This window comes from Microtus pennsylvanicus, chromosome 2 (genome assembly GCF_037038515.1).
Source record: "Microtus pennsylvanicus isolate mMicPen1 chromosome 2, mMicPen1.hap1, whole genome shotgun sequence".
Taxonomy (NCBI): Eukaryota; Metazoa; Chordata; class Mammalia; order Rodentia; family Cricetidae; genus Microtus; species Microtus pennsylvanicus.
In genome coordinates this window covers 27,207,209-27,229,099 of record NC_134580.1, presented here as the reverse complement: position 1 = coordinate 27,229,099, position 21,891 = coordinate 27,207,209, and the positions used below count along the sequence as shown (strand labels likewise).

The window sequence follows — 21,891 nt, the reverse complement described above, 5'->3', positions numbered from 1 at the left end:
GGAGCTGGAGTGAGTGCTGGGAACCAAACGCAGGAGGTATGAGAGGCAAGAGCTCTTAACTGACCCATCTCCAGCCAGGCCACTTTCTCATTTTCTCTTTTTCTTTCTTTCTTTCTTTCTTTCTTTCTTTCTTTCTTTCTTTCTTCTTGCTTTCTTTTTTCTTTTCTTTTCTTTTTCTTTTTTTTTGGTTTTTCGAGACAGGGTTTCTCTGTAGCTTTGGAGCCTGTCCTGGAACTAGCTCTTGTAGCCCAGGCTGGCCTCTAACTCACAGAGATCCATCTGCCTCTGCTTCCTGAGTGCTGGGATTAAAGGCCTGCGCCACCACCGCCCAGCTTCATTTTCATTTTCAAACATTACAACCGGCACTTTCCTATCTGAACCTGAGACTCCCGTGTGAAAGAGCAGAATTACACCCACTTATGGGTGAGGCGCCAAGATAGGAAGGGACGCTTTATCCACAGTAGTTTTTTTGTTTGTTTATTTTTTGAGACTGGGTTTCACTATGTAGCCCTGGCTGTCCTGGAACTCTCGATGTAGACCAGGCTAGCCTTGAACTCACAGTAATCCATCTGTCTCTGCCTCCTGCGCTGGGATTAAAGGTGTGTGTGTGTGTGTGTGTGTGTGTGTGTGTGTGCTAATATGCCAGGCATCTGATAGATGTTGGATTAATGCAAGGACCTCTCCTTACCACAAATGTCTTTGGTTTAGGAAGCCCAGAGAGGATCTGGAATGGTCCACAGTTAGGCCTTGAAGGATGAGAATGTAGGGAGAGATCGCCTGATTTTAGGGCAGCTACAGGTCTGGCTGAGGGATTGGTGAGGGGACTCAAAGGCAAGCTTAAACCAGACTCACCTACTGCCCAGGAATGGGCCGTTCTCTCCTTTCTGGTTCCACTACACCACGCCTCAAAGGGTTAAAGTGGCTTTCACATGATTTTCCCATCTCCCAGGTAACTTGGGCAGCTGCTTGCAAGGGAAATGAATAAACATCCCGGAACAATTTTTCAGTTCATGAACCTGGCAGTGCACCCCAGCCCCCCACATCAAAGAAGCACAACCCTTTGGGTAAAAGGTGCCGGGGGGGGGGGGGGGGGGGGGAGGGACTCTGCCAGTTGGCAGGTGCGGGGGAAGGGCTGCCCCAGAGAGCGTGGGGCCAGAGGGCGGCACCGAGAATGCCCCTGCCCGCGGCCCGGTCCGGTTCTGGGCACAGCAGGTTTGCGTCGGGCCCGGCGCCCCAGAGGGTTGGGGAAGCGGAAAGAAGTGGGGTGCGGGCGAGCGGGTGCCAGGCGCACACACCTGGCGCCTTGTGGAATGAAATCTTAATTAATTATTAAACTCAGCTCCCGCCGGAGGGAGCGGGGCCGCGGTGGGAAGGGAGGGCGAGCGGGCGCGGTGGGGGCTGGGGTTAGGAGGAAGGTGGGGTGAGGAGGGGGCGCAGGGCACCCCGACAGGAAGGAAGCCGACCCTCTGGGCGGGGCGGGCATCTTCGCAGCCAGTGGGTGGCTTCGCCGGCCTCTGCGGACCCCCGGGTGAGGGCGGAGAGCACCCTGCAGGATGCCGCCCTGGGTGGAGGCGGGAGCGCGGGCGAGAGTACCGACCCTCCCGCGGGGTCTGAAGCCCAGAACAGTGGCTGCTTGTTCGGGGGAGACCCGGGGAAGACGCAGCGGACAGGGGCGGGGGCGCGCGGGACTCTGGCTTCGCTCACCCGACTCGGGTCCCGGGGAGGGGAGTGGGCAGCTGTGCCCCCGCCTCTGGGAGGGGGAGGGGGTGCCCAGACAAAAGGAGCTTGTGCCTTTAAGGCGGGGAGTCCGGGAGCCGGCGGGGAGGGGACTTCTGGATCCGGGGTAGAGGGCGGCTGCGCTGGACAACAAGGGAGGGGGCGAGGGCCGGAGGCTCTGCGGCGCGGCGGGCGGGACAGCAGGGACGCGCGGGCACGGAGCAGGACGGCGGGACGGCCGGCCGGCCGGCCGGAGCCCGCGGGCGCGGCAGGGCGCCGACCCCGGGCGGGCGCCGACCCCGGGCAGGTGAGCGCGGGGGAGCGGGTTCCAGCGAGGCCAGCGAAGCGAGGACCGGGTACTCTGGACAGTTTGCGGGGCTCTGGGGAAGTGCTGGAGGAGCTGGGAACCCGGGGCTCCTCGGGTCTGGCTGGAAGCTTCCACCCTCGTTCCACGCCACGAGCTTCTCTTCCTGCACTCCCCAGAGTTTCCAGGCTTGCCCAGAGAGGCTGGGAAGGCATGCACGAGGGGAGGAGATGCCCCTAGAGGTTGGCATCGGGGATGGGGGGTGGGTGGGTTTGGAGTGTTGAGACTACGCTGAGAGGCGAGGGAGGCCCCTTCCCTGCCCTCACCCTGAACCTTTGGAATGAAAGGGTAGTGTCAGTGCCTACTTCCCCAAGGCCTGTGGCGGGGTGGGCAGGGGTGGGGTGTGGTGTGGGCAGACTTTATTCAGAGTAGGCCCAGCGGCCTGACTGAAAAGCCAGAGATGGGATTAGGTGGTTGGAGAGCCTTTCCGTGTACCTGGGTCCCCAGAGTGTCTCTGTAACCAGAGGGGTGTTGTATGGTTGGAGCTGGCTATGGGAGCCTTTTTTTTTTTTTTTTTTTTGGTCCTTAGGGAGAAGCAGGGCTGGGGTAGGCTGTGTTGAACCTACAGGCCCTGGGGAGGTTCTTCTACATCTGGAAGGGCCTGGAAATTGAGAGGGTTGGGTTCCAGCATGGTGAGTGTCGGGCCTCCCCCCTTGCCCCTCCGCGGGCATCGTGAACTTTCTGAAATCCTTTAAGCCCTTTTGCCAATAAGGGCAGAGGCAGACAGACCCTGGGGATGAGGTGGCCGAGAGGTGGCCAGGAAGAGGGTTGGGCGAAAGTGTGGGCAGAGCCATTCTTGAGGCCAAGCCTTGGCTTCCAGACCCTGGGCTCAGGCTGAAGGAGCAGGATCTGGGAGGGACTTGAGGTCTGGGAGACACAGGGACTATGGGACTTGGCTCCGAATGGACATGACTTTGGCTGTGGGAGCTGATGGTGTGTGGAACATATCTGTGAGAGGGAGCCAAGGGACCAGGACTCAGGGGAGGAGGAGGTCAGACTCACAAGGCTCAAGAGCCTGAAGGCGGAAGAGGGACATGGTCTGCGCTTTTGGAATTCACGGTGAGGGGTCCCGGAACAGGGAGTTTGGGGTAACATATAGAGGAGTTTTGTGGCTTGTAACAATGCCTTCTGGTTTCCTACTGTATACACTGAGCTGGCACCGAGGAGTGCCGCGAGCCCTGCCAGCTCTCTAGGGTGGGATGGTTGCAATTGGTTGAACAGTTACAGAACTCTGAAGCGATCCCCTTGGGGAGTCAGCATGTTCTTCAAGGGTCATATGTTTCCCTGATAATGTCTGCCCCTTCCTCTGTGTGTATGAGCCAGATGCTGGGATGTGCTTCAAGGGCTGGGAACATGGCCAGGAGCAGGTCCTTTGGGAACCTGGGCCAGTTGCGGGGAGGGAGATAAGAACGGGGAAGGGGACTGGGGAATGGGAGGAGGCGGAAGCAGAATGTCATGGCGTGTGGAGTCCAGGGGTGCATGGTGGGAACTGCACTCTGTGTTCTGTCTCCAGCAGCTCTGGAGACTGACAGCAGGGGACATAGGGCCTGATAGACGCAGGCATCTGATTGGCTGGAGGGATACATGTTCTTGCCTGACTGTTGTCTTTCCATCTCTTGGACTCTGGCAGAGTTTTGCATTCAAAGGTGTGTAAGGTGCAGAGAACTAATATCTGTAGTGTACAACATGGCAGGGACCTGTACACTCTCACTTTTCAGACAGTGGGGGCAGGTAGACAGCCTGTCCCAGCAGGATGGTAAATCACTTTAAGCTTTGAAATCTGGTCTTGTGCCAAAGATCATGCTTCCAGTGAAGTGTTTGGAAGAGCCAGGATTTCTTTGGTGACCTTTTCCAAATGCCAGCTTGACCAGAAGTCTTGTACTTCTGATTTGCCCTTCATGATGGCGCCGTTGGCGTTAAGAAGCTGAAGGGCGTGCTATCCTGTGGCTGTAGGAAGGACACTGGCAGAACTTGCTGAGGGAGACCCCCCCCCGATATGTGGTGCAGAGAAGTCCCTGGCTCATGTCTTGATTTGGGTCCCCCTGGCAGCTACTTGGAGAGTTGTTCTTTGAAGTGTCTGGTTCTGTGGCCTCCTGGGGCAGGTGGTGTGTTAGCTTCTGTCTAGTTCCCCAGTGAGTACAAATGTCAGTGCTGCCAGCTCAGTAGGTGTAAGTACAAGGGGCCCTTCAGGGTGCCCGGCAGGCATGGAGGACAGTGACCCTGGTGGTGGTGGCATCCATGGATGACCTGGCTCTGCCAGACACATGGTAAGGTGGTTGTCATGGAGCCACCACTGCACTTCAAGGCTTGTCCTTCCCGCAAATCCCGGATCTAAGACTGATTTGGTTGTCCAGGGTCTCTACGTGGGTGAGTCATAGTCATCTGTCCTGGACATCACCTTTTGTTTTTCTCTTTCAAATGTGTCCTGTGTCCCCACTGCCTGTCCTCTGGGTCTCAGGACCAGCTTCACAGGCTTTTGGTGAAGAACAGATGAAATTAGGCCTGCGAAAGAATCGTGAAGGTTTATGGCAGAGAGAAACTACAGCTAACGGCCATCCATCACTCAGCCAGCATGTAGGAGTGGCAGACCCTACAGTATGAAAAAAATCCGCCCAAATCCTTGCCTTCATCAAGTTGGCATTCCAGTTAAGAGTGACAGACAATGAACAAATAAGAAAAGTTATAGAATGGCCGTTGCTGATAAGGGCCTCGGAGGGAGAAACATTATAAAGCTGGGAAGAGAGATAGGGAGCCCCAGGAAAGGGAGTTGCTATTTTAATAGGCTGGTGAGAGTAGCGCTGATAAGGGACTTGGGCTGTGACCTGAAGGAGCTCTTGTTCCACATGGGAACAGTGAGTCCCGGGTGCTAGTCTGCACTGCGCTCGGTGTACAGGGGAGCAGCAGACTAGCCAGTATGGCAGGTGTGCTGAGGAAGATGAGGACTGCCATTGTTAGCAGCACCTCATAGTGTCCATGCCTCCAGCTTCCTGCTGCCTCCCCGTCTGTCTGTCTGTCTGTCGTACTAAGCACGGACCCGGAGACTTTGTGCGTTCTAGACAAGCATTTTACTACCGAATTCTACTTCTTGCCCATCCTCTTTTGTCTTTTTTTGTTGTACATTTATTGAGCACCTACTGTTAGCCAGACCCAGTACCTGGCTCTGGAGATAAAGTGCTGGCCAAAATATGTGTAATTTCTACTCTCGCAGAGCTTATAGTCCTAGGGGCAGAGGCACACATTAAACAAGGGATGCTTTAATTGAAAATTGTAGTAAGTACCATGGAGGAAATGAACAGAGGTGAAACTGGACCAGGCTTAGTCTAGGGGTGGGTCTGGGAGGTCTACTGTGAGGAAGTAACACTCAGAGCTGTGACCTGTGGGAGAAATCGAATTTAGCTTGCTGAAGTGTGTGTGTGTGTGTGTGTATGTGTATGAGTGTGTATGTATGTGTGCATGTATATATGTATTGCATGTATGTATGTGAATGTGTGTGTACGTGCGTGATGAGGAAGGATGTGGAAAGAGAGTACCTTTTGTATAGAAGTCACCAATTGGCAGTTCACTTATTCTGTTGATAGGGTTTATTTGGCTTGTGTGTAGTATTGTAAAATATATATTAATTAATAACATTTAAAAATTGAGAGATGTTACATTGAAATGCAAGGTTTTCTTTGGCTTCTACTGGAAAAAAAAAACGGAAGTTCAGGCCCCAGTGGGGCACCAATGGCACTGGTCAACTGGTACTAGGTGTTCTTGGCCCCATGTCTCAGTCTGACATATGTGTTCTTCTCCTTGTCCTTGGCATGGGAATCTGGGTTTGTGGTGATGAAGAAACCTATACTAGCGGGTGGTGGTGGCTAACCCCTTTAATCCCAGATCTTGGGCAGCAGGGCTGGTGGATCTCTGGGAGTTTAGGGCTCAGCCTGGTCTACAGAGCAAGTTCCGGGACAGTCAAGGCTACAGAAAGAAACCCTGTCTCAAAAAACGAAACAAAACAAACAAGCAAGTCGGTATTAACATTAGGGAAGGATAATAGGGTAAATTATTAAGTGTACTGGTTTTGGGGCTCGGTCAAGCTTAGAATCTTTTTTTTCTTAATTTTTAAAATTTGCTTTTATGTGCATTGGTAGTGTGCCTGCATGTGTGTCTATGTGAGGATGTCAGATCCTTTGGAACTCAGTTCTGAGCTGCCATGTGGGTGTTAGGAATTGAACAATTGCTCGTCCTTTGGAAGAGCAGCCACTGCTCTTAACCTCTGAACCATCTCTCCAGCCTTCAGACTCTTGGTTCTTTTCCTCATATGGTTGCTGTGTCTTCTGTACCTCTCTACATCCCAGATCCTTACCTGTTGAGTGGGGAAGCTACTGCCCCCCCTCAGGGTAGTTTTATCAGATGTGGGAAGGAGAACAGAGCTGTAGGAAACGCTGAGGGAATAAGCGTCTATGGTGGCTGTGGCCCCAGCAGTGGTATTAATACCACCCCATGCCCTTCCTCCCAGCAGCATGTCATGGTTTAGTGGCCTCCTGGTTCCCAAAGTGGATGAACGGAAGACAGCTTGGGGCGAACGCAATGGGCAGAAGCGCCCACGCCATGGGACTCGGGCCAGTGGTTTCTGCGCACCTCGCTACATGAGCTGCCTTAAGGATGCCGAGCCACCCAGCCCCACTCCCGCGGCGGCTCACACTCGGTGCCCCTGGCAGGATGAGGCCTTCATCAGGAGGGCTGGCCCAGGCAGGGGTATGGAGCTGGGGCTGCGGTCAGTGGCCTTGGGTTTCGAAGACACTGAGGTGACAAACCCAGTGGGGACAGCTGAAGTGGCACCTGATACGTCGCCCAGGAGCAGTCAGTCCTGCTGGCACCGTCTCGTGCAGGTTTTCCAGTCTAAGCAGTTCCGCTCCGCCAAGCTGGAGCGCCTGTACCAGCGGTACTTCTTCCAGATGAACCAGAGCAGCCTCACACTCCTCATGGCCGTGCTTGTGCTACTCGCGGCCGTGCTCTTGGCTTTCCATGCTGCACCCGCCCGGCCTCAGCCTGCTTATGTGGCCCTGCTCACCTGTGCCGCCACCCTTTTTGTGGCGCTCATGGTAGTGTGTAACCGACATAGCTTCCGCCAGGACTCCATGTGGGTGGTAAGCTATGTGGTTCTGGGCATCCTAGCAGCCGTGCAAGTCGGAGGTGCCCTGGCAGCCAACCCACACAGCCCCTCGGCAGGCCTTTGGTGCCCGGTGTTCTTCGTCTACATCACCTACACGCTCCTTCCCATCCGCATGCGCGCAGCAGTACTCAGTGGCCTGGGCCTTTCCGCCTTGCATTTGATTTTGGCCTGGCAGCTCAACCGTGGTGACCCCTTCCTCTGGAAGCAGGTAGGTGCCATGCGACTCGCCGGGTGGGAGTGGGAAGGGGACTTGCTGAGTTGGGAGAGGGTATATGAATGTCTAGATCCATCAGGCTGGGGTCTCAGGGACTTGTATCAGTGGGTGAGTCCCAGGACCCAGTCTGTACTGTGTCAGAATCTCAGCTCTTGACATGCTGTGTGCAGGCCTTGCATCTCTGACCTCTTGTTGACCCCTGAGATTCAAGCTCTGGTGTCAGCTCTGGGATGCCCCTGTAGGTGGTTATAAGAAGCTTCCGCAGGCAAGGCCCCTCCCTTCTCCTTGCCAGGGGCTGCAGCCCACCATGGCCTCACCAACAGAAATTTGCCTGGGGCTCCAGGGTGAGAAGCTGGGTGCTTTGGCATGATGCCTTTCTTGGCCTGGAACAGAACATACCTTTTAAAAGTAACTTTATAGCTAGTTCGTGGTGCAGCAAGTGCCCACAGGGCAGTATCAGACCTCTTAAAGGGCCAGCCCTATCTGTGTTAGTTCCTAGGTTCTCTTCTTAGACTGTGAAGTGGGGGCTTGGGGAGAACTGCTCTTCTAGGGGAGAAGCTTAGGAGTGGGGCCTCCCTTCCCCCCTTCTGCCAGACTTGCCAGAAGGTGGGTGTGTGACTCTTCCCTGCTCTCTGCTGGCCTGGTGCCCAGGGCCCAGCCCAGTGCCTGATGGGGGAGGTTGAGCCTGGGAGGCCCGGGAACTGCCAGCCTCCTACCTCCCGGGGGTGCCTGGCTTCAGTTTCACCCCGTGGGGTCTCTGCAGATGCATTCCTGGGCTGGTAGAGAAAATTGGGCTGCTTGTATCCATCTGTGGGGCTGGGACTGCCCATTCAGCTTCTCGGAACTGACAACAATCTCATGTGCCCATTGAAGCTGTGTTTCTACATGGAGTAGGGGCTTGTGGCCTCCTTGGGCGGCCCCTTCCCAGCTCCAGCCCCATTCACGGTCATAAGAAGAACTCTTCTTCCTGATCCACTCATTCAGACACACTGAGCAACGATGTTGGTTGGATTGGAGTGGCCCCCAGAGCTCGGCTTCCATTTTTTTCTCACGGGAGATAGGGATATGTGTGTTGTGGGTTATTTCAGTCCCTCATCCCTCTTCCCCTTCCCTCCACTGTGACTCACGTTTTCCTCTGGGGCTCCTGGGGCCAGGAAGGGAAGTTGCCTGGATTGCCCCCCTCCTGTTCCCTCTCTGGGGGCTATTCTTAGAAGCCCCCAAGGGAGACGGAGTGCCCCCTCTTCACCCCTGCTCCTGAGAGGAGGGCTCTGCATGGGCCCTCTGGAAGCTGCCTGGACTGGGAAGGGCAGCGAAGGCCAGCGCTAGAAGGTCAGTGCTAGAGTCAGGAGCTGGGAGTTACAGGCCCCAGTTTTACACAGAGGAATCAAAGATTAAATGTCCTGTCCAAGTCTGCAGGGCTAGTTCTGGTTCAGGGCAGTTGGTGTGCATCCCCTCCCAGCTCCCTAACCATAGCCCTGCCCCAAGCAGCTTGGGTGGAGTCCCAGCTCTGCCGTGTTAACCCCTGAGTCTCCAGCAGCTGTGAGGCAAGCTTCCCTTGCACTTGCTCTCAGTATCCAGTCCCAATCACTGTCAGTACAACCACCATGTGCACTGACAGCGGAAACATAGGCTGGCTGTGCTGCGCGGCGTAGGCACGAGGCCTTGAAGAGGGGTGTGTGTGAGAGTTGGAGGGGGGAGAGGAAAGGGGGAGAATCACACTTTGTGGTAGGGGTGGCCGTGTGTTCTTTCTACTAGTAGAATTGATGGCTGCCGAGCCTATGCTGAGGCGGGCCTTCAAGAGGGAGGATTAGTGGAGAAAGAACTTTCAGAAATCTGTGATATATTAGACAGCGGGGTTGGGACAAAGCTTTGGAGTCTGATTGTCCAGGATTCAAGTCTCACGCCAGCCATAACCAGCTGTGGGATCTCGGGCAAGTGACTGGGCCCCTTTGTGTTTGACTCATTCAGTTGTGAAGTGAGATGCTGTCACCTTCTCCGCAGACTCGTCAGTTAATGTCTGGAGTGCGTCCTTAGAGTCCTAGACATTGCAGGTGGCCAGCAAACGGGCTACTGTAGCAACAATCTATAATAGTAGCTTACATCTGTGATCCCATTATTTGGGAATCTGAGGCAGGAGGATCGCTGTGAGTTTGAGGCCAGCCTGGGTTACATAGTGAGACCCTATCTCAAAAATTCAGCCAACCAAACAACAGTAACAAACAAAACCCAAGAGTGATCGTTCTTGTTATTCAGTCTGCAGAGCCGTGCAGGGAAGGGGGAAGAACTGCCTTTAGAGATAGTATTCCTCCTGTTTGAGTAAAATGGAGGCCTAGAGAGAGGAAGTGACTTGTCCTGGTTCACCTGGTTTACCCAGAAGAGGATGGGAAGCTCAGACCTCCTTGGTGCTGCACTGTGAGGAGACCACATGCAGAAGGAACACTTGTCTTTTGTTAGCATTGTTTGTGGGTGGGAGATTATAGGGTGCCGGGTCTGAGCCCATAACCTTTGTAGCTGTGGTCGGTGTTCCTGTTTCCGGTCACAGAATAATCCAGGCAGGCTGGGATCTAGAGTTCTGTGGGGAGGGACAGTGTATCACAGGAATGGCACAGCATGGGGTCCGACAGGGCGCAGGACTTTATTTCCTGCTCAAAGTATGTCGGAGAGCCCGGGAACTAGTGTGCGCGTGTGAGTGGACGTGCAGGTGCACAGGTGGTCACTCATCTGCCTGTGCCGCTCTCCTCCAGCTCGGTGCTAATGTGGTGCTCTTCCTCTGCACCAACGTCATCGGCATCTGCACACACTACCCTGCTGAAGTGTCTCAGCGACAAGCCTTTCAGGAGACCCGAGGTTACATCCAGGCTCGCTTGCACCTGCAGCATGAGAATCGCCAGCAGGTGGGGGCCACTTCCCTTAGCTAGGGCGTTCCTCTCTCTTCACCCCCAGTACCCCAGGGATCAGACCTGCCGCCTTGCCCGTACCTATGCAACGCAGTGTGAGTGGTTACTGAGAACTGTGCATCGCAAAAGCTCCTGGGGGTCCTGTTCTGTTCAAGGGTGGGAGGGAGCATATAGGAGTACATGGGGGGGGGGGCATTGAATGGAGATTGGTCCGAGAGAGCTAGGAAGGGTGGCTTCCAAAAGCAGTGTCAGGCCGAGGTCCAGAAGGGACCCTCAGGTCACAGAGATATGGGAGGGCTCTGGGAATGTGGAAGAAACAAGAAGGATCAAAATGGAAAGCAAAGAGGATAGTGGTTGGAACCACTGGTCTAGGAACGGCTGCTGCTATCGGTGTTGCCCCAGCATGTTGCCATGGAGATGAAAGAAGACATCAACACGAAAAAAGAAGACATGATGTTCCATAAGATCTACATCCAGAAGCATGATAATGTCAGGTAGAATGGGACAGGGGATGATGCCAAGAGGGTCGCCGGGTATCAAGGAGTCCTTGAGGGCTAGGAGGCCCATCTCTCTTCTGCTGTTGTCCACAGCATCCTGTTTGCAGACATCGAGGGCTTCACCAGCCTGGCCTCCCAGTGCACTGCGCAGGAACTGGTCATGACCTTGAATGAGCTCTTTGCCCGGTTTGACAAGCTGGCTGCGGTGAGGGTGCTGGGGCTTAGGGATAGTGCCAACCGTGATGCCCACACAGCGTTGCTGGGAGCATTTGGGGGGGCTGTGGGGGAAGAGGTTGCATTGAAGGTGGTGGGCCAGGTGTGCCCGATGATCAGGAGGGTGATGGTGGTCCTCCACCTTCTCCCCTCCAGGAGAATCACTGTCTGAGGATCAAGATCCTAGGAGACTGTTACTACTGCGTGTCAGGGCTGCCCGAGGCCCGGGCAGACCACGCCCACTGCTGTGTGGAGATGGGAGTGGACATGATCGAGGCCATCTCGTGAGTAGTGTCCCTCCCCAGGCCTTCTGGATCCGTGGCTTCCCAGACTGTTCTTACTCTGTGTCTTTAGGAATTTCCCCCAGTCTTCATAGCTCTTTCTTGGATTTATCACTGGGGAGGGGAGTGGATCTTTCCCCAATCTGTGCGAAGACCCCTGTGCTCTTTCTGACCCTAGCCTGCTGGAGGGTGTAGAGAGCTGAAGCAGGAGGGGCTTGTGACTGCAGAGAATGCCAGCCAAGCTGGCCGGAGCTGGCAGTAGCTCAGCCCTACAGGACAGTGGCAGCCACTGTTGGACATAGTTCTCAAACCCTTGTCCTTGAGTCCTGGGTAGCTCCCTGCCCATGCGTAGTCAAAGCTGTGCCCATTTATTTATTTGCTCTATGTATATGTGGATGGATGGATACACCCCCCATGGTGCATGTATGCTGGTCAGAGGGTAACTTGGAGTTCATTTTCTCCTATTGTGTGGATCCCAGCGATCAAACTCAGGCAGTCAGGCTTGGTAGCAAGTGCCTTCACCACTGAGCCATCTTCCTGGCCTCAGCTTGGGTTCTTGACTAGAGGACGAGAAGACAGCTTGGAGCTGATCTGGAGTTACGTCTCCCCAGGCTGGTGCGTGAAGTGACAGGTGTAAATGTGAACATGCGTGTGGGCATCCACAGTGGACGTGTGCACTGCGGTGTCCTTGGCCTGCGGAAATGGCAGTTTGACGTGTGGTCCAATGATGTGACCCTGGCCAACCACATGGAGGCTGGGGGCCGGGCCGGGTGAGTGGAAGGCTCCGGTTGGTGGCTGGGGTGGGTGGCTGGGAGAGCCAGGGTCTTACCTCCTGGCCCCATACAGTCGTATCCACATCACTCGGGCCACACTGCAGTACCTGAATGGGGACTATGAAGTGGAACCAGGCCGTGGCGGTGAGCGCAACGCATACCTCAAGGAGCAATGCATCGAGACCTTCCTCATCCTGGGCGCCAGCCAGAAACGGGTCAGGGCAGGACTGCTGGGAGGGGCAGGGAGGAAGGAGCAAAGTGGGAGGTGCTAGCAAAGGCATTCTTGGGGTTCTACTTCTGAGCCTGCGTTTATGCTGCTTACGCAGAAAGAGGAGAAAGCCATGCTGGCCAAGCTGCAACGGACACGGGCCAACTCCATGGAAGGACTGATGCCACGATGGGCGCCTGACCGTGCCTTCTCCCGGACCAAGGACTCTAAGGCGTTCCGCCAGATGGTGAGGGCTCTCTGTACTATGACCTGGGTAGGTGGGGTGTCTCAGTTTTTGGTTTCCCTCAAAGTGAGGGAGTGTTCTGTCCCCCTTCTTCCTATAGCTGCCATCTCCATGTATGTGTCCTAAAGTTGGAAGCAGGGGGAATAGTTTCACCCCAAGTCTCCCCAAGTGTGTGTGTGTGTGTGTGTGTGTGGAGGGGGACATCCTGGCCTAGAATTGGAATAGGGAAGGTACTGGAGGTGTTCGTGGTTAGCTCTTCTCCTCCTTCACACATTCTGTTTCTTTCTCCAGGGCATTGATGATTCCAGCAAAGACAAGTAAGTTGGTCTATGGGATGGGGCGGGTCAGTGAGGGAGGGAGAAAGCATTTGCAGCCTGGGATGGGCTGTGGGAGCTGAGACCTCCCGTATCTTGGGTACCACGTACATGGCTCACGTAGCCTTCTTTGGCTGCTGCCCAAGCTGTGCCCTTCTCATTGCTTATCATGTCATTATTCATGCACATGGTGAAACCTGGATCCTATCATCAGCCGTGGTGCCCAAGATGCTCTGAACCCTGAAGATGAGGTGGATGAGTTCCTGGGCCGTGCCATTGATGCCCGTAGCATCGACCAACTGCGTAAGGACCATGTGCGCCGGTTCCTGCTCACCTTCCAGAGACAGGACCTTGAGAAGAAGGTTTGGGGGATACAAGGGCAAAAGAATGAGGGCTGGAGGGAGGGAGGGCCTGACTGGGAGGCTAAACACAAGCTGAAGGAGCAGGAGGACGTGTTGGGAGCTCGTCTAAATCAGGCCAACTGCGACCGTTCCCCCGCAAGGCCCCAGGATTGCCCTGCTCTTGCTGCCCATGCCATCCGTGCCAGGGGAGGACCCAGCACCCAGCTCATTGCCTTTCTTCCCACAGTATTCACGGAAGGTAGATCCTCGCTTTGGAGCCTATGTCGCCTGTGCCCTTTTGGTTTTTTGCTTCATCTGTTTCATCCACCTCCTCATCTTTCCACAGTGAGTCCTGTCCCTTTCACTACATCCTGAACTTTCCCTAACTGCCTGTGCAAGCCATGGGGACGAGGCAAGTATGCTCAGATTTCCCTCACTTCCCCCTTATCCTGCTCCAGCTCCACCCTGATAATGGGGATCTATGCTGGTATCTTCCTGTTGTTGCTGGCCACCGTACTGATCTGTGCTGTATGCTCCTGTGGTTCTGTAAGTAGGGGGACTTCCCTGAGACTGTTGGGGAAGGAGGGGGTTCCCATGGAAAGGGGAGGAGGAGGACATGCCCCTGTTAGACCCTGTTCTTGGCCACTCTTCCTTCTAGCAAATGTCACTTCCAACTCTTTGGTCTCTTGCTGTCACAGCTCTTCCCCAAGGCCCTGCACCGTCTGTCCCGTAGTATCGTCCGCTCACGGGTGCACAGCACAGCGGTTGGCATCTTTTCAGTTCTGCTTGTGTTCGTCTCCGCCGTTGCCAACATGGTAATTCTCCTTTCTCTACCCTATGCCAGGCACTCTCTGAGAACTGAGAGTGTGTCCGGCTTTTGGGGAGCCTGCTGTCCCGGTGGGTGGGGGTCACGCTTGTCTCTGTTTCTCCTTCCTTTTGTCCATCCCTGAGAATTTCAGTCTATGACGTGTAAGGCCCCTGGGTATGGCCCTTGTAACCACTTCCCTCATTGGTTACCCTAATATACACCCAACTTTTGCAGTTCACCTGTAATCACACCCCCATAAGGACCTGTGCAGCCCGGATGCTGAACTTAACACCAGCTGATGTCACCGCCTGCCACCTACAACAGCTCAATTACTCTCTGGGACTGGATGCTCCCCTGTGTGAGGGCACCGCACCCACCTGCAGCTTCCCTGAGGTGTCCGAGCAGTGTTCAGACAGTGGGGGTTGTTTTGGCACAGTTATCGGCCTCTCTGTGCCAGGCCTAGTGATGGCATCTTAGAGCCAGGAACTCAAGCATTCCCCAACTCTAGGAGCAGCCAGGGCCCTCCTAGGAAGCTGAGCAAGACTGGTAAAAGGCTCTGGGGCTGGAGAGTGGTGGAAGGGAGGTTAGTCAGGCAGGGGGATGCAGGGCTCTTCCTGCTCTGGGTACAGTGGTCTTTGATGTCACCCAACGCTGCCTCTGCTGTCACCCCTCCCCCAGTACTTCGTCGGGAACATGCTGCTGAGTCTCTTGGCCAGCTCTGTCTTCCTGCACATCAGCAGCATCGGCAAGCTGGCTATGACCTTTGTCCTGGGCTTCGTCTATCTGGTGCTGCTCTTGCTGGGTCCCCCAGCCACCATATTTGACAACTATGATCTGCTGCTGGGCGTCCATGGCTTGTAAGTCCATTCTCAGCCCCTTTCGTGCCTCCCTATCCTTCTGGGCTGAGAGTCTCTGATGCTGAGGCCCTTGGGATGTAGGGCTCACTTGTGGAACAAAGGGAAGGGAGCGGGGAAGAGTTCCTGGCATGTGACCTCAGGTAGTTACCCCCCAAAATTCCAGTTGTGACACATTCCTAGAGCTTTAGGCTAGACCCAAAAAAAAAATTCCCCAACACTTGCATGGTGCTTTCCTACCCACTGAGTTTTGTTTTGGTTTTTTGAGGCAAAGTTTCTTTGTATAGTTCCAAGAACTCACTCTGTAGACCAGGCTGGCCTCGAACTCACAGAGATCCACCTGACTCAGCCTCCCCAGTGCTGGGATTAAAGGTGTGCCCCACCATCACCTGGCTCTACCCACTGTCTTCCCATGAGTAGTTCATAGAGTTGCGTGGGGGCAGAGCTCTGGTCCCCTGTGATACGTGGCCACCGCCTGTGGTGGGGACAGTAAGAGTCTGCTGGGTTTGAGTCCCCCTGTCTGCTTCTCATTGGCTTTGTAACCTTGGAGAGTGAGTTAACTTCTCTAAGCCTGAGTTTTCTCTTCAGTAAATGTCAGTATGACCTGTGTCTCAGGGCAGTTGCGACTGTTAGAGTAAAGAATACTTCTGGAGCCTGACGCTACGCATCCTAGGCACACGCTAAACCTTAGGTACTTAGGTCTAACCTCCCCCCCCTTTTTTAATGAATAAGTGTGATTGAACCCATTCAATATATATATGATAGCCTTATATAAGTCCCTAATTTTAGGTTCTTTTTTTTAAAAAAGATTTATTTATTTATTATGTTTACGGTATTCTGTCTGCATTTATGCCTGCAGGCCAGAAAAGGGTACCAGATCTCATTACAGATGGTTGTGAGCCACCATATGATTGCTGGGAATTGAACTCAGGACCTCTGGAAGAACAGCTAGTGCTCTTAACCTCTGAGCCATCTCTCCAGCCCTCCGACCCCTGTTTTACTGACGAGGGTTTGAAGCAACTTGTCCTGGCCCGTTTAGCTGCTAATTTATATGAGCAGAGGCTCTCTACCCACAGACTTGATTAGTGATTGGACTCAGCGATATAGTCCCTGTCTCCCTCCCAGTAGCCAGTGTCCAATGACTTTTGTATCTTCCTGCCAGGGCTTCCTCCAATGAGACTTTTGACGGGCTGGACTGGTAAGTGGGGGCTCGGGGACAGCAATGGATGAGGTTGGTCAGTGTCTCCTTCAGACACCAAGCAGGTCTCTGGTTATTTCCAGCCCAGCCGTAGGGAGGGTGGCACTCAAATATATGACCCCTGTGATTCTGCTGGTCTTTGCCCTGGCACTGTATCTCCATGCACAGCAGGTGGAATCAACTGCCCGCCTGGACTTCCTCTGGAAACTGCAGGTGATTGGGTGGACCTATGCAGGAGGGAGAGGCTTCTGGGGATGGAGCCTGAGCCAAGCCAGAAATACATCTCTTGCTACCTGGCTAAGGCTGTGGCTGCCCGAGCCACCCTGGTTCCATGTCTTCTCTGTGTCCCAAATCCTGTCCCCTGTCCCATCTTGTACCTGCCCCCTTCACTCCTTTGCCTGTCATTTAGGCCTTCTCTGCCCGTGCCTTTCTTCCTCTACGTGGTTCCCTCTGATGGCCATCTCCAGGCCTTGGCCACTGTGCCCACCCCTTGTGAATGTTTGGCAGTGGGTGATGGATGTGGTGCCCACAGGCAACAGGGGAGAAGGAGGAGATGGAGGAGCTCCAGGCGTACAACCGACGGTTGCTGCATAACATTCTGCCCAAGGACGTGGCCGCCCACTTCCTGGCCCGAGAACGCTGCAATGATGAGCTCTACTACCAGTCGTGTGAATGTGTGGCTGTCATGTTCGCCTCCATTGCCAACTTCTCTGAGTTCTACGTGGAACTCGAGGCAAACAATGAGGGCGTCGAGTGCCTGCGGCTGCTCAATGAGATCATTGCCGACTTTGATGAGGTACTTGGCCATTGGCTAGTATTGGCAGAGTGGGGGCGATTGATGAGGTACTTGGTCATTGGCTAGTACTGGCTAATATTGGCAGAGTGGGGGCGATTTGGGTTTGATGAGGTACTTGGTCATTGGCTAGTATTGGCTAGTATTGGCTAGTACTGGCAGAGTGGGGGCGATTTGGGTTTGATGAGGTACTCGGTCATTGGCTAGTATTGGCAGAGTGGGGGCGATTTGGGGACCAGAAAATGGAGCAGACTTGGTGTGGAAAAGCCAGGCATTAGATAGAGTGAGTGTCCCTTGCCCTGTCAGAGGCAGTAAGGTGGTGACCCAGTGGGGCAGGGTCACTCTTGTGGAGAATCAACAGAGGACAGGAGGCTGTAGGAGAGTGATGGTAGAACGGGTCTCGGGTGATGTAGTTGAAGGAGGAGGCAGGAATCTGTAGGCAAATCCTTATGAGATGAGCAAGCCGATGGTCTCGTGAAAATGAGAGCAGAAGGTGAGGAAGTGCCCTGAACACCCAGGTCAAGGATGGGCTGCCCACTGTTCTGGAGGAAAGTCCCGCCCTCACTCTGGGACACAGTTCCCCAAAGCTTGTCAGAGTGTTTCTGCCGCAGGGGGCCATCACAGTCAACCTTCTGAAGCCAAACACCCGGTTCCTCCCCCAGGGTTATGAACGGCCTGTTTTCTTAGCTTCTCAGACCTTCACTGAGAATAGCAATTAGAAGGGGGCTCACCCCCTAAAGCAATGGGGCTATTGAGGGGAGGAGGGGGAAGAGAGCCAAGGAACAATAAGGAGTGATCTTTGAAAAGATCTGGGTCAAGTTTGACAGACACCCCCCCTCCCCCATCCAGATCATCAGCGAGGAGAGGTTTCGGCAGCTGGAGAAGATCAAGACGATCGGCAGCACCTATATGGCTGCCTCCGGGCTGAATGCCAGCACCTATGATCAGGTGGGCCGCTCCCACATCACTGCCTTGGCAGACTACGCCATGCGGCTCATGGAGCAGATGAAACATATCAACGAACACTCTTTCAACAATTTCCAGATGAAGATTGGTGAGGGCCTGGGTCTTGCTGCGTTTCTCTGGGGTCAGTTTGTGGGTCACGGGTTTGCCATCAGGACTTCTTTGGGTTTCTACCTCCCACCTTCATGTCAGGTTTGAGGCTAAGGACAAAGACCATTTGTTTTGAGTCTTCTTCTATATTCTGGGGTCTTGTCCTAGATATTTTGAGTGCATTTTAATTCTCACATTAATCACCCCAAAGGCCGGAGGACGTCTAAAGGCCACTGCCTGGTATCTGTGTGTGGTCAGTCTGATAGAGGCACTTCTCGAATGCACTGGTGGAAGGCAGTGATTAGTAGCATAGGTCTGGAGTCTGGCTTGACTTCCCGCAGGTCTCTTTACTGGCTCAGGAAGATGGGGCAGCAGCAATACGAGCCCTGAAGCACAGGCACGCACTCAGCGTGGACAGCATGACAGCATGGACTGTCTGAACTCCCTACAGCCTGTACTCGGGGGAGCTACCTCCGCTGTCATGCCCAGACTGTTTTTTAAAACCACCAGAAAAGAATTGTCCCCTTTCCACATTTTTTTCCCCGTTGGGTCCTCCTCAAGGTGCGAGGAAAGATGAATTCCTGGAGTCGCCCCTGGATCATCCTAGCCTCAATCTCTAGCTCTCTGCTTTTGCTGTTATCTCTACTTCAGGGTTGAACATGGGTCCGGTTGTGGCGGGTGTCATTGGGGCCCGGAAGCCACAGTATGACATCTGGGGAAACACAGTGAATGTCTCCAGCAGAATGGACAGCACGGGGGTCCCTGACCGGATCCAGGTGAGGATCGGGGGCAGGGCCTGGGGGAGGGGAGCTAGCTTGATAGAGAACTCTACTTGGGCTTCTTGCCAATACATCCTTGAGGATTCCAGGCTAAGCAGACTCTTTTTCCCACTTTCCCAGGTGACCACGGACCTATACCAGGTTCTAGCTGCCAAGGGCTACCAACTGGAGTGTCGAGGGGTGGTCAAGGTGAAGGGCAAGGGGGAGATGACCACCTACTTCCTCAATGGGGGCCCCAGCAGTTAGCAGAGTGCCGTGAGATTCAGCTGAAGGGACCAAGGTGGGCATTGAGTGGACTTCCTGCTCATTGGGTGGAGCTGCTGCAGGGGCCACTGGGCCTCCAGACCTTGCTGACAGCAAAAGGGACCACCCCAGCAGGCTGTGCTTGGACCATGGTCGTCTGCCTTCAAAATGGCAAAGGAGGGGATGCCAAGAGGATTATCCAAGTGACTTTCTCAGCTGGGGTAGGGGCTGTTCGCTCTCCTCATTTTTGGAAGCAGATGGGAGGGCGGCAGAAGAAGCCAGGTAGCCCTCCTGTCTGAGAGAGTCAAATGGCAACTCGCTATGCCTACTGTTCCCCTGTTTGGGCAACAGGCTCAGGGCTGGGTCATTCCTTTCTCTATTTTTCCTGGGACTCTTTTGTACAAAGACTGGGGCGGGCATGAGGAATGCCTATTCCATGCTTGCCTTTGCCTGACTGTCCTCAGCACCGGTCCTGGGCACTCCCAACCCCAGCCAAGTTTCCTTCCTAGGCACAAAGCGGAGGAAGGAGGTACTGTGGGGACCTAGCTCTGACCACATTTCAGGGGAATGTTTCCATTTGCCAAACCCTAGTCCCATGATCTGTCCCCAAAGGGGAACAAAGGGACCTCTGATAGCGCAGATTTAGCTCCAGTTCCTGCACGCTTCAGGGAAAGGGGTATCTGGCCTCATTGGTACTGTGAAAATGACCAGCCAGAGAGCAAACCTATGTGTGGGGACATCAGAAGATCAGGAACTAGACGTTCACCTGCAGTTGACGAAGAGTGCAGGCGGCCAGGGAGGAGGATGGCCACACTGACCTGAGGTTCCAGTGTGGCCAGGTCAGCGCCCTTGGCCGGAATGCTCACTTGCTGTGTGCTGGCAAGGGGGCATGGAGCATCTCTACACCATGTATTGCCAAATAGAAAAGAGTCAGGGTTCCAAGAAAGATGACCCTGACCCCAAACCTGGCCTCCTAAGTCTGGCACTAGGGAGGGCCTGTGCATTTGTGTAACTGTGTGTGCATGTTGCTTTTCGTGTGTGTATGTTTTCTAGGTCTCTGTGTGTCTGTGTGCTGCAGCTCCTCAGCTCCCTACTCTGGGCTGCCTCTCTTCTGGGGGGCCTCTGCCTTCTGTTGTTAAGGCGGGGTTTTCTGTTTCAAGGGATGGAGAGAAAAGCCCAGGTTGCACAGGAGTGGGATGGGGTTTGGGAGCAAAATGAAGAGTGGTCTGGGGAGAAGAGTCCTTGTTGTGCCAAATCCCTAAGTGCCATTTGGGGGCCACTTGTGCAGTATGACTGTCTGTCTCCCTGCCCAGTGCAGGGGCCCCAAGTACGTGCTTAATCTCTAGTGTTCCTTGCACTTGAACTGTTGAAGGTTTGTGAGGCGGAGGCTCAGGCACTCCCTGGGTACCTCAGCTTGTCTCTTGGGGTATGCTATACTTTCTGACTGGGGTAGTGTGGGATCGATCCCTCTGAGGACCCAGATTTTGGTACTAGAGGATGGAGCCTGGGAAATGTAAACTTGCCTTTCCCAAGCCTTCAGCCTGAATCTAGCATGGCTAGTCTCTAGTTCTGGCTCCCATTCCAATCCTCATGAAACCTACAAGGATTGTACTCTGTTCTCTTCCTGTCCCTGCCTTCCTTTTACCCCCGGCAGCCTCCTTGACTCTGGGCTGAATTAGTTGGTGCCTTGGTTTGTCTGTCTGCACCTATTTTAAGCCAGAGGCATACGCCTCAGTTTCGATTGAAGATCACATTGTCTTAGACACTGACAAGGAGAAAGGGTTCCATGGGGGAATGGGAGGGGGCGGGCAGAACTCTGGCCCTGCCTCACGCTTCTGCCACTAGTTCTCTGCAGAGGCTTGGTTTCTGGCTTGGTACCGCCTTCCTGGAGATCTCCATATTTCAGTTGATGGATCACTGGGCGCTTGATTGGCCAAGGCAGGGAAGAGGAAAGATTAGCTGGTCTAGGCAGAAAATTCCTCCATCTCCCCCAGCTATATCCCTGGATAGGAAGGGACTACTTGATGCCATCGGGGTGGGAGTGAGTAAGCCAGTATGGGAAAACCTCAGCTTTGGGTGATCTGTCTGCTTCTTGCCAGGTGGGAGGGGCCTGTCCACACCCTGGCTCCCTGTACCACAGTGCCAGCCATGTCCTTCCCCTGAGTTACTGTTGCCCTTCTCCTCACTGGTTGGTGAAGGAGTTGGGATAACAGGAGGCCATGGGTTTTGGTTTTATAATGTAACCACTGTGGGAGTGGGGGAGGATGGTGTACCATGTATTTCAGTGAAATATTTAATATATTTAAATATCAATAAAATCAAACTCTTTGTAAAAAAAAATGCCCTGTTCTCTGCAGCTCTTTGGGCATTGGGTTGGGGTCAGAAGTGACAAAGCTTGGTACAGCTACCCAGGTTTTATCCCTGAGATCCCTAGGCCTCTCTCATCTGTGAAAACTTCCTGTGGTTTTCTGCCTGTCAGGATGAAGCTGCAATGTCTTCAGAGGGTGTGGCCACTTAAGGCTTTTCACATGAGGACAAGTGTGTCTTTCCAGATGTTGACTCTGACCCCGTCATGCATTAGATGCGTATTCCCAGATGTTGTCTCTGACCCCTGTCATGCATTAGATGTGTCTTCCTAGATGTTGACTCTGACCCCTGTCATGCACTGGGTCAACACCTCTGTGGTTGTTCTCTCAGTGCTCCGGTCCCCTCACTCCTCTCATTCTGAGATCTGACCTCGTCAGGAATCTCACATACCTGCTCTCAAGGAGTCAGGGCCGTAGGATGACTCCACTGCCTCCCACAGCCAGTGTGAAGAAATGCCTTTTAGTTCAGTTTGTTTATTTCACTTCCCCTACCACCTCGATTCCCCCTTCTCGTCTCCACCTGAAGACTTGGCCACCCTGACCCCTCCTTGCCCTCCCTCCAGTTTTCATCTTGTCCTGC

The 21,891-nt window shown here is 54.1% G+C and overlaps 1 protein-coding gene across 5 annotated transcripts; it reads left to right on the top strand.

Moving 5' to 3' along the window:
- The first annotated feature begins 1,161 nt into the window (after window positions 1-1,161).
- On the top strand, window positions 1,162-21,289 carry Adcy6 (adenylate cyclase 6). Of its 5 annotated transcripts, none has more exons than XM_075960551.1 (22): window positions 1,162-1,212; window positions 6,582-7,443; window positions 10,194-10,343; window positions 10,719-10,840; window positions 10,937-11,048; window positions 11,213-11,340; window positions 11,949-12,107; window positions 12,184-12,325; window positions 12,437-12,565; window positions 12,854-12,879; window positions 13,091-13,238; window positions 13,465-13,562; window positions 13,676-13,763; window positions 13,916-14,032; window positions 14,260-14,418; window positions 14,704-14,882; window positions 16,042-16,077; window positions 16,161-16,290; window positions 16,610-16,873; window positions 17,720-17,924; window positions 18,575-18,699; window positions 18,823-21,289. In XM_075960551.1, exons 1-22 carry the CDS (start codon window positions 1,172-1,174, stop codon window positions 18,946-18,948), a joined length of 3,546 nt encoding a protein of 1,181 aa, XP_075816666.1. In that variant the 5' UTR covers window positions 1,162-1,171; the 3' UTR covers window positions 18,949-21,289. The 5 variants fall into 5 exon arrangements, with proteins under 5 accessions (XP_075816666.1, XP_075816669.1, XP_075816668.1 ...); XM_075960554.1 differs by lacking the exon at window positions 1,162-1,212 and adding an exon at window positions 1,710-2,023 and having other exon boundaries at window positions 6,579-7,443; XM_075960553.1 differs by lacking the exon at window positions 1,162-1,212 and adding an exon at window positions 1,711-2,023.
- The last annotated feature ends 602 nt before the right edge of the window (window positions 21,290-21,891 follow it).